General features: G+C 38.4%; 1 protein-coding gene across 1 annotated transcript in view; it reads right to left on the minus strand.

Moving 5' to 3' along the window:
• adarb2 (adenosine deaminase RNA specific B2 (inactive)) overlaps positions 1-18587 on the minus strand; it is an 833327-nt gene that overhangs the window by 144137 nt on the left and 670603 nt on the right. The window contains exon 4 of the mRNA XM_051929335.1: positions 6321-6435. Coding sequence (XP_051785295.1) covers positions 6321-6435 — 115 coding nt within the window. The remainder of the gene's footprint in view (positions 1-6320; positions 6436-18587) is intronic.

The raw sequence follows: 18587 nt of genomic DNA on the forward strand, positions 1-18587 counted from the left end.
GGGACTGCAGCCTATCCCAGCAGCAGTGGGTGCTACAGAAGACACCAGTGCTATGTAGGATACACTCACTCACATCATATTAGTTATGAGTCTACAATAAACCTAACATGGATTTCTTTACCATGTTGGACGAAAGCCACTTAGACTTAAGAAGACCACAAAAACACCAGAGATAATGTGTCCTGGCTTGGAAATGTGGCCAGAAAATGTGAGGTGGCTTGAAAAGAAAACTCAAAATTACAGGTACATGAATTTAAAAGCATTCAATAACTGTCTTTGACGTTTTCACTTCAATTTAGTAATATTTTAAGACACAAAAATGATTATGATTGGCAATGGAGTGCCAATGGTTGTTATGAAAGTAAAAGTAAAGTTTAGAGTACACAATGGGGCCAACATTTACTAATTGTTTCGAAAAGCATGTTAATTTGATTATTTTTATACTTATTAGTACAAGGGGGAGTCAAGCTAATGTTAGAAAATCAGATTTATTAGAAAATAGAACGAACCTTAACAAAACTGGTAATGTCATTTCTCAATGTCGTCTCCCCCTGGTGCCTGGACACCACCAGAATAAAATGTTTAACCTTGTTCTCGTGCACCACTTCTTTCACGTCGTCATCTGTCTTTAATCGATGACCACCCAGATGTATTTTTAGCAGTCCAAAATGGTGGAAATCACACGGTGCCTAATGTGGCAAATAAGGAGGATGTGGCAATACCTCAAACTTCAGTTTCTCCAGACAAGCCTTGGTGTTCTTAGCAGTGTTTGGGCGGGCAGGCATTGTCTTGCAGCGAAAGGACTCCTTGAGACAGCAGTCTCTGCCGCTTGGATCGAACAGCAGACTTCACATTGATCTCCAGCAAGTCACAGTAATCTGCATTAGTGGCTGTAGTACCCCTTGGCATGTACTGCTTGACAATAACTCAGGTGCACGAGTGGTTGTGAGGATAATACAAAACCTTTATTCTGCTGGAATCCAGGCACTTCCAGGCAGGTGGCGCAAGTACATTGAGAAGGGTGGAGACTACATTGAGAGATGACATTATCAGTTTTGTTAAGGTTTGTTCCATTTTCTAACTTTAGCTTGACTCCCACTCGTATATTATCACTTGAGAAGTCATTCAGGGATAACACATGAGTTTAAGTAAGGCAAAAACACAATAATTACTCATACACTGTTATGTAGCAAGACCTTGACTTAGGCTTCTTTTGTCTTAATAACACTTACAGTATAATGGTTGCTCATCTCTACAATATGGCCTACTAAAATAACTTCACTTTGGAATGGTCAGAGATGGCTTAACAGAAATGTATTTGCCTTGATATTTCATACTCCAGTATAAGACCTGTACCAGCACATCAAAGGCTTTTTGATAAGAAACACTAAACAATGATGAATAACCACTTTATGGATACTTTGTATGTGTCATTAAGGCTAGAAGAAGCAGCCTTTGTTACATGGCAGTATATGAGTGGTAGATGCATTGTTGCAGCACCTAAACTCAAGTGTTATCCGAGAATGATTTCTGAAGTGATAATATACTGTGAATATATATAATATAAAAATATTCACAGAGATATGCAAGTAAAGTACTCGCAAGTAAAATGGATAGATCATTGTGAAGGTGAGAAGATAGTGAGATGAGAGGCTGTTAGTCTGAATGCTAAGTCCACATTCCATCTCTTTCAAATTACACAGCAGAGTTAATAGCCTAAGTGAATGTAAACCTTTTAAAACAGTACCTTTACTGCTGCAGCCTTTGTGCGGTGAGAAGAAGTGGCTAACTGTGATAACCAGCTGAGAACATGTAGCTAAATCTGTCCTTGATTGAAGATGCCTGTTTACATAAGTGTGTGAGATACACTTGTATGTGAGAAATCAGCGTCACGACTGCAACATTAATTGAGTGAGATCATTGTATTGAATGACTAAATATGACACAAGTTTTACGTATGGTATCAATGAACACATTAAAATATCAAATGCACTTTAGCATTCGTACTGTACGTATATGTTGGTGTTTATACCAAAAGCATAAACCTATTGCATGGCACTTAAGCATATAACTACTGAATACAATCATACACTCACTTATTAGGCTGACATCAGCTTACAACATTTGAGATACATTTGGTTACATTTCTTTCGTGTTTCCAATTGTAATACAGGTAGATTAAGTGACATCTCATGGTCACACAGTGTCAGTAGCAGGATTTGAACCCACAAACTCAGAGTGAGGTCCGAAGCCTTAATTACTATGCCACACTGCCACATACTAACTATACAACATTTAGTTGATAAGGGTGTTCATCCCAGTCAGTTCAAAAGAAATGTATATTTACTTAGCAATAGCTGCTTGTGGTACCTTCGTGTTAGCACCAATTTATTATCCACTGCACTCCAAAAGTCCAAAAGAGCTTACAAGTACACACATACAAATTTGATTCCATTTATTTTCACATTACTTTTTACACTGAGTACAAACTCAGAGCTTAAATCATACGGAGAATATAAAATCAATAAGCTATATTATGGGCACTATATTAAAATTTATTCCATAATTCCAAGCATTTCTTGTGATTTTTTTATTGCAACGATTATATTATTTTCCTTTCCATTCATAGTCTATGATCGTGTGTTCTCTTGGCATCATTAGTGTCATCAACCTTTTCTGCTGAAAAATTGAGGTGGGAGTAAGTAGAACTTAATATAGAAGGGAATTAAAATATTTCTTATTTTGGTATTAAAATATTTTTTGTTTTGATATATTATTGCTACACCAAGGACACATGTAAGAATTGTATGCTGTTATTGCAATGTTTGCACCAACAGCAGCAAATGGTTATAGGAAACACTGCTGTTGTACTACAATTTGAGGTGTGCCTTTACATTTATATATTTTGCCAATGCCTTTATCTAAAGTGACTTAAAACATTTGTGATATAATTTCTTACATTTCTTTTCTTTTTCCAATTAGAGCACAGGTGGGTGAAGTGACTTGCTCAGGGTCACACAGTGTCAGAGGCAAGAAAAGTCCTTAACCAGTGCACTACACTGCCACAACATATGTCAAAATGTAGAAGCGGTACAATGTATTGTTCCTAATGTTACAAATTTTAACTGCCTATTTTGGAAGTTTTTTACGACTTTGCGTTTTAGGAACTCTTGTTCACAACAGAAAGTCAGCGTGTTCAAATATGTGCCATTTTAGGGTACTGCAGAAAACCGCCTTAAACATCTCACTTCAGAATGCTATTTTAATGCAGGATGGGTTTCAAATGATAAGCCAGAGTGGTAAAAAGTAGTAGGAGTACTGAGGATCTATGTGAATGAGCAATGGTAAAAAAAAAGGCGAGCACATTACAATTAGAAATGAAATGTGCATTCCAGGCATTGACATACTAACCAAATTCGTCCACATTACTGCCTAGGAAGATACTCAAGGTTAGGAGCATGCGATGATATCGTGTTACAACACCCACCACATGTCAAACCACCTGGATTGGGACTGAGTCCAGCAGGTGACACCTTAGCACTATAGTGAAACTGTGTGAGGATTTTTCCAGTGGCCAATCTTGCCACCAACCCCCAAGTGTTCCCTGTAAGTTGGCAGACTTGCTTGCAGGACTGGATGCACATCATACCCAAGATGGAGAAATTGCTGGTAAAGGGCCTTGCTCAAGGGCCAAATGGAGTGGAATCACTTCTGGTACTTACGGGATTCAAACTGTCAACCTTCCGATTGCCGGCGCAGATCCCTAACCTCAGAGCCACCACTCCACCCAAGATGAGTAGTATCATGCTTATTAATGTTTAGCAACACAAATGATTCATCTGGGGACCTGGGTTCGATTCCCGGGTCCTCCCTGCGTGGAGTTTGCATGTTCTCCCCGTGTCTGCGTGGGTTTCCTCCGGGCGCTCCGGTTTCCTCCCACATTCCAAAGACATGCAGGTTAGGTGGATTGGCGATTCTAAATTGGCCCTAGTGTGTGCTTGGTGTGTGGGTGTGTTTGTGTGTATCCTGCGGTGGGTTGGCACCCTGCTCAGGATTGTTTCCTGCCTTGTGCCCTTTTATTATAAATTAATTTGACCCTAGAATGCTGGTGACTTCAACCAGGAGAACTTTGAAAGGAACACAGTTCTTTGTTCCATTTGAACACAGCAAGCTGGACTTGCTCTGCCCAATGTTAATGCCCCTGTGACACAATTGATGTGATCACCTACAAGTCTATTATCAGACGGCTGCAGATCTCATATTATTCACGTCAGAAGTTCTTGTTTCGGTTTAGGGAGTTGTGGCCTGTTGAAGTATTTATATTTTTTTGAGCTTCTGGAAAGTTTGAATTTCCTCTTTGAGACAAATAAAGAATACTATCTATCTATCTATCTATCTATCTATCTATCTATCTATCTATCTATCTATCTATCTATCTATCTATCTATCTATCTATCTATCTATCTATCTATCTATCTATCTATCTATCTATCTATCTATCTATCTATCTATCTATCTAAACATTTGTATAAAAATCATACAACAATAAGGCACATGTATAGTATCTCATGACAACATACATTTATATAGCTTACAAGAATTTTAAGCACACATTTGTATTTAATCCAACAGTTGTTCCAATCTTTAACATTCTAATGTCAACTATTGATTTACAGCCCAGCTACAAGCATACAGGCTCATCTCATAAGGACTCACCTAGAGCCAAATATACACTGTTATAAACATGAATTCTTTTTAGATTTTATGACCTTCCCATTATATTTGCATTAGTTTTGTTTCACCCAGTTTAGATTTTGAAATATGGAGGATTTTGAGTTTTAAAATGTATTTTAACTTTGTAGAGATATATTTATTTTGTTTCTGACATAATCTTTGTTTTTCACGGGAGCTGCCATTTTGGAAATGTTTGTTGTAGCCTTATCTAGGACATATGCCAGAGATGTGTGGTGCATGACAGTATTAGTGCAGTGGGATAAAAGGTCAGTACTGGTGTCTCATTTTTATCAGAGATTGCGGGTATTCTCTGTGTTGGAGTAAGAATCCTTTTAGAATAAGACATTTAGGATTAAAAACTATGATTTCATGTTCAGCGACTTTAATTTTTGATTAGCGATTTAAAGTTGGTAACAAAGCAGCATGACTTTTGGTATTTTTTCCTTGGTTCATTTCTTTATTTCCTGGTTCTTTTCATTCAATTAACCTACTGTCTCCTTTAAGTCAGTACAAACACGATGTCCAGATGTTTGTTACGTAGCATATAAGTATTCCCAGTCTTACTGAGGAGACTGTTGAGGTACTTGAAATCCATTTAAGAAAAGATTTAAATGCAATGAGTTGAGCCATAGGCTTTACATATTACAATGTAACAGACAAAGTTTTACTTACGGAGGTCTGATTTTAACTTTATCATCTAAATAAAAAGCAAATAATAAAGTGTAATATACTACAGAAATGAAAAGCAAGGCTTAATGTTTTAAAAGATATAATTGTACCGTGACACAAGTATTTGAACAAAATTGTAACATGGGGTCCCCAGAAATTTCCAACCCTAAAGGAAACGTAATAAATGTTTTGGTGTAAACACCTATTGTAATTCTGTCTCTAATTTTTATATACCTCGTGTTAACTACAGCAACCAACTATTAATAAGGTGTGGAAAAAAATGAAGAAGGAAATTTATACACAGAATTAATGCTTCCACACTTTTTTTTTCATGTAAAAAGTAATGATATGACTGAAATGTGAAAGATGCTATTATCCTTCTGGGCAGAGTAGATTCCATTATGATATATAAAGATTGACTTCTAAGGTCCCACAAATTTGGGGACAGTATCACTCAAACCCAAACAAATTGTACCACATAGAGATATACCACACAATAAAGGAGCAGTAGTCTCTTGTCTTTAACATTTAAACACTGTTGTGGGCTTACATTTACAATAGATTTTCTCCCTTGACAAGCTAAAGAATAATTTTATTTTTCTTACACATTACCGCAGGTACTTAACTCAAGGAAATAAAACAAAATGTTTACAAGTCTTCATTAAAAAGTATAAATAAGGCTCAAGGTAATATCCCTTTCTGGCCAGGTAAGCTGCATTAAAATATGAAATAAATACAAACTGTCTTGGGGATTAACAAGGCTATAGTTTACTGACATATCTCATAAAGCAGGAGTTTAAATATTTAATATTGTATTATACTGTAATGCTGCAATGTGTTGAAATGTGCTTGCCTTCAATATATCGGACTTACTAAATAATTCAATGTCTTATAAATGCCAATAAAATGCGCCATACCTCTAGTCATTATGATTCCTGCCAAGACTTTGTGACGTGAGTACAGGGATGAACATCTGTTGGCAAGCTCCTGGAACTTCTGTGTCACCAACTGGAATACTGAGTCTGCAAACTCCTGAAAGACATAATCCAGCCTTTATTTACTTTGTTATCAAACTCTTAAATCTATAACAGCTTCAGTGGTGAGTTTTTGGTTGTTCTAATCTAAGTCTAATATGTGCAATTAAAATAAAAGAGTGAATTAAATGACATTGTTATGGATGGATTATCTGGGTAAAACACTGGACCTATAAAACAGTGGTTAACATTACCTCCACACAGCACACAACATCTGCTTTACTCCTCAGCTGGCTTACATTTGCCTTTGTGTGTGGAGCTTTCCTTTACTTTCTGTGTTTGTGTGGTTTTCCACACATATTTGGGTTTCTTCTTACCTTCCAAAGATCTTATATTGGGTGATCGTTTTAATTTTTTTCTGAAATGGGTCAATGAATGGAAGAGTTTATCCTGCAAATACCCCACTGTAAATGATATGTGCCTTGTACATGCTTCTTCTAAGAGGCTCTATCACTGCAGTTTGGATGGAACAGTTTGGAAAATGGATGAACACAGTGAAAGGGTTAAGAAAACATACTGAACATATCACATAAAGACAGCTTTTCTTTATGTAGAACTTTTCTATACACTGATGTAGCATCTTTCTAAATTTAACACTGCCTCAACATACTTTACAAGAAGAGAATTATAATAGAATACTTTCAAATGTTTTACAATTGTAACACAGGCAAGTTATGTTAACTATCGTAACATCACAGAAGTGGGTAATGAAAAGCAACCTCCTTCTTTACAATCCGGTACTTTATCCACTGCACAAACAATCATACAGTCTACCCAATGGGAGAGGTTCCATTAGTAATTTTGCATGTTTCTGCAGCCCTGGAAACTACCTTCAAATATTTTCATTGACTGTAAGACATATGATAATAAATTGAATTCTTTTAACAGCTCTTGAAACATACAAAGCTAGCAGAATTTGCTCATGTCACTGGTTCTGATGTGGACAATAACTACAAGATACACAGTAGCTCTGATAACAAGTCTGCTTATATGCTTGGGGAGGTCTCATATGACACTATATGTGTACACCAGACAGTCAACATACTATCAGACAGACAGACAGACAGATAGACAGATAGATAGATAAACAGATAGATAGATAGAGCTTTATTAATTCCCAGGAGGAAATTTGCTTTCTTAAAGAAGCCCTTCAAATAAATAAATCTACTCTCTATATATACAGTGCATCCGGAAAGTATTCACAGCGCATCACTTTTTCCACATTTTGTTATGTTACAGCCTTATTCCAAAATGGATTAAATTCATTTTTTTCCTCAGAATTCTACACACAACACCCCATAATGACAACGTGAAAAAAGTTTACTTGAAATTTTTGCAAATTTATTAAAAATAAAAAAACTGAGAAATCCCATGTACATAAGTATTCACAGCCTTTGCTCAATACTTTGTCGATGCACCTTTGGCAGCAATTACAACCTCAAGTCTTTTTGAATATGATGCCACAAGCTTGGCACACCTATCTTTGGCCAGTTTCGCCCATTCCTCTTTGCAGCACCTCTCAAGCTCCATCAGGTTGGATGGGAAGCGTTGGTGCACAGCCATTTTAAGATCTCTCCAGAGATGTTCAATCGGATTCAAGTCTGGGCTCTGGCTGGCTGGGCCACTCAAGGACATTCACAGAGTGGTCCTGAAGCCACTCCTTTGATATCTTGGCTGTGTGCTTAGGGTTGTTGTCCTGCTGAAAGATGAACCGTCGCCCCAGTCTGAGGTCAAGAGCGCTCTGGAGCAGTTTTCATCCAGGATGTCTCTGCACATTGCTGCAGTCATCTTTCCCTTTATCCTGACTAGTCTCCCAGTCCCTGCTGCTGAAAAACATCCCCACAGCATGATGCTGCCACCACCATGCTTCACTGTAGGGATGGTATTGGTGTGGTGATGAGTGGTGCCTGGTTTCCTCCAAACGTGACGCCGGGCATTCACACCAAAGAGTTCAATCTTTGTCTCATCAGACAAGAGAATTTTCTTTCTCATGGTCTGAGAGTCCTTCAGGTGCCTTTTGGCAAACTCCAGGCGGGCTGCCATGTGCCTTTTACTAAGGAGTGGCTTCCGTCTGGCCACTCTACCATACAGGCCTGATTGGTGGATTGCTGCAGAGATGGTTGTCCTTCTGGAAGGTTCTTCTCTCTCCACAGAGGACCTCTGGAGCTCTGACAGAGTGACCATTGGGTTCTTGGTCACCTCCCTGACTAAGGCCTTTCTCCTCCGATCACTCAGTTTAGATGGCCGGCCAGCTCTAGGAAGAGTCCTGGTGGTTTCGAACTTCTTCCACTTACGGATGATGGAGGCCACTGTGCTCATTGGGACCTTCAAAGCAGCAGACATTTTTCTCTAACCTTCCCCAGATATGTGCCTCGAGACAATCCAGTCTCGGAGGTCTACAGACAATTCCTTTGACTTCATGCTTGGTTTGTGCTCTGACATGAACTGTCAACTGTGGGACCTTATATAGACAGGTGTGTGCCTTTCCAAATCATGTCCAGTCAACTGAATTTACCACAGGTGGACTCCAATTAAGCTGCAGAAACATCTCAAGGATGATCAAGGGAAACAGGATGCACCTGAGCTTAATTTTGAGCTTCATGGCAAAGGCTGTGAATACTTATGTACATGTGCTTTCTCAATTTTTTTATTTTTAATAAATTTGCGATAATCTCAAGTAAACTTTTTTCACATTGTCATTATGGGGTGTTATGTGTAGAATTCTGAGGAAAAAAATGAATTTAATCCATTTTGGAATAAGGCTGTAACATAACAAAATGTGGAAAAAGTGATGCGCTGTGAATACATTCCGGATGCACTGTAAAATCCTAAGTCTAAAAGTGCAACGATTTTGTGTAACAATTTTATGTGACGTTTTTATGTCACATTTTTTGTCACGCTTTAAATCGAGCTTATTTTAAAACCTACATATATATGTTTGGTATCATTCTTTTCAGAATGTATCGAACTTTAATGTGATGTTATTAGATTTTCAGATTATTATTCCATTTTTAAATTCTAAACTAAAATATCAAGAAAGTCGTGGGGCAGCCTACTAGCCCAACTGGGGGTTGGGTGCCGAAGGCGCCAGGGGGGCTCGTACCATATCTTTAAATATAATCGCTTTCTGTAAAAGAGCAGCTCAGCTGCAGGATAGATGGGGGCCCAGCGCCCGCCCCTGGGTTTGGTGTGTGAAGCTAGCAGCGGGTGGAGCCTCCTTGTAGATATATAAATATACTCATATACACACATACTAACAAGAAACTAAGGAAGAAAATAAAAAGAAATAAAACTGATTTGGCAGTCACAGTCATAGTGAGGCATTATACAGGCGCACTGATGTTGGTATAAAGGAATCCAAGTAGCGCTTCTTGACACATTTCTGCTGAAAGTGCTTCTATAAAAGACTGCTACCTTTTGTATGCTTTTGCTGCATGGAAAAATATATGTGTCAGTCCAAAATATCTTTCACTTGAACACACTGTCCACCATACCAGTGCCTGGTAGACAGAATTGAGCTGGTGTGTGACAGGTTGATATTGGTAGTATAAACGTCTTTGGTCTCCTTGCAAAGTGCCTGCGTTTGATTAGCAGATATTCTGATAAAACTTGGGCGGAATACTGCAAGGTAGCCTAACATATCTTAAGGTAACCATTAACATCCGACATAACTAATATGAGTGCCCTCTGTAAAAAGTGTGTTCATGAGAGGCTATGTGGTGTTTTAGAGTACTGTATGAGTATTTCATTACTCTCCCAAAAAGGATGTGAAAGACATCTGCTTCACTCCAGTTTAGAATTGAGGTTTAAAGGGCTTGTTGTAGCACATCTTTTGATGTCTTATTGCTTTGTAACTAAAACAAAGCCTTTTGTTAAGGTCTTTTTACAAAGCAGTTAAGTGACTTCAGTGGAATTTAGATGGCCAATATTTTAAAGACCAGAGAACACCATGTTAGGGTCTGTTTATATAGCACACTTCTTCTTTTGGCTGCTCCCATTAGGGGTCACCAAAGTGGATCAACTGTTTCCATATCTTCCTGTCCATTTGCATCTTGCTCTGTCAAACCCACCGTCTGCATGTCCTTTCACCACATCCATAAACCTCCTATTAGATAGATAGATAGATAGATAGATAGATAGATAGATAGATAGATAGATAGATAGATAGATAGATAGATAGATAGATAGATAGATAGATAGATAGATAGATAGATAGATACTTTATTAATCCCCAAGGGGAAATTCATATTATTAGGCCTTCCTCTTTTCCTCTTGCCTGGCAGCTCCATCCCTAGCATCCTTCTCCCAAAATATTCAGTATCTCTCCTCTGCACATGTCCAAACCAACACAATCTTGCCTCTCTTGACCCTCTAATGAGTACCTAATCCTGTTCATCCTCATCACACCCAATGCAAATCTGAGTATCTTTAACTCTGCCACCTCCAGCTCTGCCTCGTGTCTTTTTGTCACTTCTGACGCTCTTCTCCACCCAATTCCACGATGCCTGCACTCTCTTTAACTCTCTTCCACACTGCCATATTACTGTGCACTGTTGATCTCAGGTATTTAAACTCATCCACCTTCGCCAACTCTACTCCCTGAATTCTCACCATTCCTATGACCTCCCTCTCATTCACACACATGTATTCCGTCTTGTTCCTACTGACATTCCTCTTCTTTCTCGAGCATATCTCCACCTCTCCATGGTCTTCTCAACCTGTTCCTTATTCTCTTTACAGATCACAATGTCATCAGCAAACATCATAGTCCATTGGGACTCCTGTCTAATCTCCTCTGTCAACCTGTCCATCACCATTGCAAATAATCCCACCTCTAACTTGAATGCATCTGTCACTCCTACCGCAGACCTCACCACTGTCTCACTTCCATCACACATATCCTGTACCAGTCTTCCACACTTCTCTGCCACTCCCGACGTCCTCATACAATACCACAACTCCTCTCTAGGCAACCTGTCATATGCTTTTTCCAGGTCCACAAAGACATAATGCAACTCATTCTGGCCTTCTCTATACTTTTCCATCAACACACTTAGAGCAAACATCGCATTCCTGGCATGAAACCATACTGCAGCTCACTAATTATCACCACCCACCTTAACCTAGCTTCCACTACTCTTTCCCATAACTTCATGCTGTGGCTCATCAGTTTTATTCCCCTGTAGTTACTGCAGTCCTGCACATCCCCCTTATTCTTAAATATCAGCACCAGTACACTTCTTCTCCACTCCTCAGGCATCCTCTCACTTTCCAAGATTCCATTAAACAATCTGGTTAAAAACTCCACTTGCCATCTCTCCTAAACACCTCCAAGCTTCCACAGGTATGTTATCTGGACCAAATATATCAAAAAGTAACTAAACGATGCAATTCTTAAATATGTAACTGAGAAGTAGTATGTTAATTTTTACTTTTTGATCAACCCAATACCCTAACTCTTAGACATTCCCCTCTTGACTGCATACCTGGACATGCTAAATGCACACATACTGTATATTTAACTACGTATACTGTACATGCTAATAATCCAATCCTACCCTACTCATCTTTCTTTATTGTCCTATTTTGTGTGATCTTATCTGATTGAACTATGAACGCAGTTAAGTCCTCTTTCCTAGACATTCATTCTTGTGGATGATTTAATATCTACACTGATATTCCTACATGTAACCTCAAACAAATAATGTTGTTTAATCATGGTTCTAGCATTCTGTGTTTTTGTATTTTTTTTATTCCTGCTTGTTATTTCTTAGTCTAATTCAGAACATTGTGTTTCATGTACAGTGCCTATAAAAACTATTTACCCCATTGGAGTTTTCACATTTTATTGTTGCAAAACATTGAATCACAGTGGATTTAATTTGGCTGTTTAGACATTGATCAACAGAAAAAGATTCTTTAATGCCAAAGTGAAAATAGAACTCTGCAAAGTGGTCTGAAATAATTACAAATATGCAACACAAAATAATTGATTGCATGGGTATACAAGTCAGTATTTAGTAGACACACCTTATGACAGCCATTCTAGCCCTGAATCATTGTGCAGAGGTCTTTATCAACTTTGCACCCTGGACACTAGCATTTTTCTTTGCAAAACTTCTCAAGCTCTGTCAGATTGCATAGGGATCATGAATGAACAGTCTTTTTCAAGTTCAGACACACATTCTCCATTGGATTGAGTTCTGGATTCTGACTTGGTTACTCCAGAGGATTAACATGGTTTATTAATACATTCTTATGTAACATTGACTTAATATCTGGAGTCATTGTCCTGCTGGAAAACAAATCTTATCCCAAAGTGCAGTTTTCCTGCAGAATGCCTCAGGTTTTCCTCCAGAATTTTTCTGTACTTTGCCACACTCATTTTACTCTGTGCTCTCACAAGCCTTTTGGGGCCTGCTACAGAGTGGTGTCCCTACAGCCTGATGCAGCCACCACCATGCTTCATGGAGGGAATGCTATCTTTTTGATACTGTGCAGTGTTTAGCTTATGCAAACATGGCATTTAGGCTGATGGCCAAAAAGCTTAATTTTTTATTATTAGATCATAGAACTTTCTTCCAGCTGTACTTCAGAGTCTCCCGTGTGATGTAAGCATAGTCTCTCCACTCTCAGCCACTGTATCTTGTCACTCCTTCTCTTAGGTCTTATGTTAGTCTCCATAACTAGTCGTCTTCTTCCACAATAACTCGGTTTTGTAGATGGCCTTCTCAAGGCAGAGTTACAGCTGTTACCCTTTCAATTTCTTAATGACTGATTTAATTTTCCTGCCAAGGATATTCAGTAATTTCAATATTTTTTCCATCCTCAGACTGTACTTTCCAGTCACCTTTTCCCAGAATTGACTGAAGTGTTCATTTGTCTTTATTGTGTAGGTTAGGCCATGATATTCACTCACCACAAGTTGGACCTTCCATAGACAGGTGCATTTATACTACAATCACTGGAAACTTTGAAGTAATTATGTGACTTCTAAAAAATTATTTAGATCATTTAGGTGCATCTTAATAAAGGAGGTGAATACTTACACTTATTTTATATTTGTAAATAACTTAGGCCTCTTTGCAGAGATCTGTTTTCACGTTGACATTAAAGAGACTTTTTCAGTTGATCAGTGTCAAAAACCCCTAACTAAATTCAATTGTAATTAAATGTTGTATAATAATCAAACATGAAAACTTCCAAGGGCACTGTATTAACCTATTACTTAGTGTTTAATATTTAATATTAGTTTGCATCCAGTGTTACTAATTTGATCTTTTCTGTCCTCGTATTCCTTTTGTAAACTTTTGAATATTTGTAAAGTAGTATGAGCAATTAATTGAAATGAATTATTATTTGTAAAACATCTACAGTATCTATCTATCTATCTATCTATCTATCTATCTATCTATCTATCTATCTATCTATCTATCTATCTATCTATCTATCTATCTATCTATCTATGTAGACTTACACTATTCTCATTGTGATTATAAGAACTAGTTTTATAAGTTTCATTCAGGCAGTCAGACAGACAGCATATGCTTCTGCTCTCGGCATTTAGCTGCCTGTTGTGAACAATTAAAATATGGTGTGCCTTGGACACTGAAACAGTTGCCTGGCACATCAGGCCCTCACAGATGTTTTCATCCTTTACATGCCAGCTTCACACATCCTTGACCCCAAATGGGTTATTTTGCTCTCTAATTGCCAGTTTACCCTCCATGGCACTACAGAGGTGCCAGCAGCAAAAACAATAATTTGATAAAGTAAACAATTATAGTCCTAATTACTTATTCAAAATTGAAGCACAATAACAGAAATTACTTAAACCTGAAAGAAAAGCCAGGCACTGAGGGAAGGGGGTGGTGTGTTTTGCTAGTCCTTTGGCTGGTAATGCAATAAAACTGACATTTGCCAGGACTGTGGTTGTGTGAAAGTCAACAGATAATGGAGAGAAAGCCTCTGGTAAACATTTGCTCTTCAATGCCTGTCCTTAGAATTAAAAGAGATTAGAGTAAAAAGTCAGCACTGTTTATAGTGGGGCAAGGTGCCTGCTATTTGATGTATTTACACTTTTTGTTATCTGAACTTGCCAGTACTACATTTCATATAGCATCTTTGGTATGCACACAGTAACAAAGTGCTTTATGAAGTGCACAAGAATACAACAACGTGTCATACATGATCAATCAAATACATGATAAAGCACAAGTTTACTCTGGGAAAAAATTAACTGCATGTACAGTAGGATCAGCATCATTATGGTAGACAGTACATAACAGTTATGGACCAACTGTGCTACCAACTCATCCATTCATTTCGAATACATGCAGTGCAGAGAAAAGGTCACAGCGAGAGTCTGAGATAACATTTGACACCCTAAAATGAGTGTCATGTAACAGGAAAAATTGTGTGGCTTTTGCATGCTGAGGTAAAGAATTGCACTTTTTCCCATAAGCTTAGCTCAACCGTCTGAAGAACTCTGACTATTCACCTCATATTCTGTACTTGCTCCATTTCCTGTGTGTAAGTGGTGAGACACCAAAGGGCATTCTGCCAGCACACATTTACATGCACACTCAAGGGCAGTTAGGTTAGTAGCATATCAGTGGAAATGGCATGTAAAAGTTAGCATTACATGCTAAATAAATACGCAAAATTCACACAGAAGGCATTCATTCTCTAACTCAGAATCTGGGCCCAGGAGCTACAAAACACAAAGACAAAGCATCCACCATTTCAATAGTAGAAAGCTTCTATAAAACATTACGATGCAAGGTCATTTCCCAAGATTCTGTGTCATTGACCAAATCATTTAAACTCCTGCTAGTGTGCCAAATGCCAAAATACTGTACCTGTAAGTTAATGATGTCTATTTGCTGCCTTGCACCCCACAGCCAAGAAGAGAATAAACAGATCAGTAAATAGATGAATTGATACATAACTGTGTTCAAGTCACGTGATTTCATCTCAACATAAGCAAAACTAAGCACACACACATAAATCTACATTAAATATTTTAGTGTTGAAAAGCAGGATTTAAGATGGCACAACTGTTTTGCTACATTGCCTCAAGTGCTAGGGACATGGCTTTGATTCCCAGTCTGGCCAGCCTACTTTGTGGAGTTTGCACCTCCATTGACTTTGGTATCCTCAAGCAGCTTAACTGGTGACCCGTTTTGTCTGATATGAGTGAATGAATTGGAGTGGATGCATGAATTTGCTCTGTAAATGCATTCCCTTCTGAGTTGACTTTAATCTTTTGCCAAGTACAGCTGACGCTTTGCCACACATTGTGGTGTAATCTCCTTTTTCAGACTTTTGTGTGATATTATCAATATGTGGATCTGCTGAGAAAACTTCTCAGGGTGATGTCCCCCTCTTGGCTGCACATCCTCCCTGAGACAGTAATGAGACGTGAATTTGGGGTCTTTACATTGCAGAACAAACTTGTTATGCTACGGAAGGCAGCAGTAAGAAAGAGAAAGACTGGAAGAGAAAACATAGTCAGAAATGAGCAGTGGGGTCAAAAATATCTTTCTTCAAAACAATAACGAAACCAAAAATCAAGGCTAAGAGTGCAAAGCCTGAGTCAAAACCCAAAGACAAAATACTGGATTTTTTTAGGAACTAGTTTTGTTGAGAATAAGGGTTTTTAAACTGCAGTCCTGAATAGGAAATTATGTCAAACTGACAACCTTTAAATCTGATATTGTAGTTGTGTCTTCTGAGAACACACCCCTAAAAACAGGGGGAAGCATTCAAACAATGGGTTGTAAGAAATTGTGGCACTCATGTTCTACCAGTGCATTGACCAGAGTCATTTTTATGAGAAAACAGGAGATGTGTGTCCAAACAGAAAATGGTTAAAACCAGGAAATCAATAGAACCAAGCAAGGTCAAAATTCGTATCAAAAAGATCGGTACCGAAAAAGCAATAACGAGAAAGGATTTAGCAAAGGTTGCGATAAGGTTTTGAATTCTCAAATCGAGTAAGAAAGTGCACATACAGCCGAACTTTAAACCTGTCCTGTTGAACATCAACAGGTCACGACTTCGGAGGCCATGCTTCTGAACACATGGGATACAGACTTATCGATTGGTTAGTAAACTAGCAGCAAAAATCATCCAAAAAAATTGCTCAACTCCTTAACTTTTTGGAGAATCAAAAAATTAATACCAGAAATGAAATCTCTTGTTTGGAAAACCCTCCAAAATAAGTATAAGATCATGTCAAACGATGAACAATATTGAATGAAAAATAATACCATAACCCATAACAAACAAAACAGCAGTGAAAATGGCTTAAAATAATTACAAAAACATACATATACATTATTTCAAAAAACTAATGCTAAATATGCTGTAGATTCCTTGACACAAAAAAAACTTTAGATACAAAATCAAAACAATTAAATCTATAAAATTAAAAATGCAAAAAATTAATAAACATGACAATTCTTAACAAACCCTTTCAGGGCATACATCTAAAGAAAACTAATTAAAGTACAGTGGCCAATAAGACTTCTAACTTCTTATATAGCAGCAGGCTCTCTGTTTCTCTCTGCCTTGCTACACTTGCCAACGTGTTACACTAAACCCTTATGGTCAGAAAAAGTGGCCATTTTAATAAATAGATAATTGGTTGTGCTCGTGCTGGGGTGTGGAGCAGGTGTGAGTGATCTGCTGTGAAGACACCTTGACTCCGGGTTGGTGTGAGGCGGTTGGCCGACTGCGTTGTCTTACCGACATGTGTGGGTTGTCTGATTGAGTCAATATCAGTCTTGAGGGGTAATCAGGTAATTGCATCTGCAACAACTCCCCAACATATAAAAAGGGAAGTACAGGAAAGAGAAAGAAAATAAGCTGGTGTAGAGAATGGAAGTAGGTGGGCGGGAGTGAAGCCACAAGGAGGTGCGAGTGGCCAACCCTTAGGAGGGGGATGAAGGATCACTGCTGCGGAGTGACTAGGTAGCAGGAGTGACCATCATGCTTGCAAGAGCTATTGAGATGGCAGTGGTGGGAGTACAGAGCACCTGTGCTGGGTGGAGCAAGGTTAGGCAGCGGTTCAGGTGGAGCAGAGCTCGGTGGTTGCCCGTGGACACAGTGGGATTGGTGACGGGGACACGGGCCAGATGAGAAGGGTGTCTGCACCTGTTGGTCTATGTCTCTCTGGGCTACCAGATCCAAATAGGATAAGCCGGACAGGCGGCAGTTTTAAAGGAAGGCATCCGGGCTTGTGGTTTTAAATGAGTTTCCTGCACTGACTTCTTTTTTTAACCTCGTTTTAATGGATTTATTGGATTTACTGGATTTTAACCTTCACATCACCTTTATTTTATTGGATTATTTATAGACATTTTGAGCACTACACTTTTTGGACACCTTGTTTTGTTGAATTGTTTAATAAAAGCACTGAGCACTGTTTCACCATCCCCTTGCTTGGTGTGTTTGTCCTCATCTGCTCAGCTCATCCCAGTCTTGAATATTGGCGGTGGAGGGTTGAAGAGGCTCCCGGTGGGACCTGGTAGTGTGGGGCCGACCCATACCATCACACCCCTACTCTGACTGAATCCAGGTCTTTCCACCAATTGTCTCTTCTTAATCTGCTGCTATCTCAGCAGCTCACTCTTCTCTAGTAAATGACTAAGTTCACTTAAAACCAGGACTACAAGGTTTCATAAAAATAGTTATTGTATTTACAAGTTATAAGATGCATGAAATAAAAATCTTGACCTTAAGTGTCTTCTACACTAATACTAGATATACTGTATCTAGGTGTGATTGCATTAAATTGGTGATTTTGTGTTGTGATTAGAAATGATGGATCATTTTGTCCTTAGAGTGTACATCTGTGCTGATTTTAATTTTTTTAATCTCAACCAATCAAACTCTGTGAAACTGATGTTGTTATGGCAATCAAGCATTTACATGCAAAACATCTGGGCCTCAAACTGCATGTAGAATCTTTAGGTAAATGAGGTGCTATGCAGTTGGGGGGTACTAGTTTAACTTATAAAGTTCTGACCATTTGTCTTATGAGTATGCATAGGCTAATTCAAGACTAATGTCCTAACATTACGTCCAACTCATCAAAACGACCTGCTGTCAGTGTTGCATATCTGTGCTCTCAATTTCTGTTGC

This window comes from Erpetoichthys calabaricus, chromosome 6 (assembly GCF_900747795.2).
Source record: "Erpetoichthys calabaricus chromosome 6, fErpCal1.3, whole genome shotgun sequence".
NCBI classification, from domain to species: domain Eukaryota; kingdom Metazoa; phylum Chordata; class Cladistia; order Polypteriformes; family Polypteridae; genus Erpetoichthys; species Erpetoichthys calabaricus.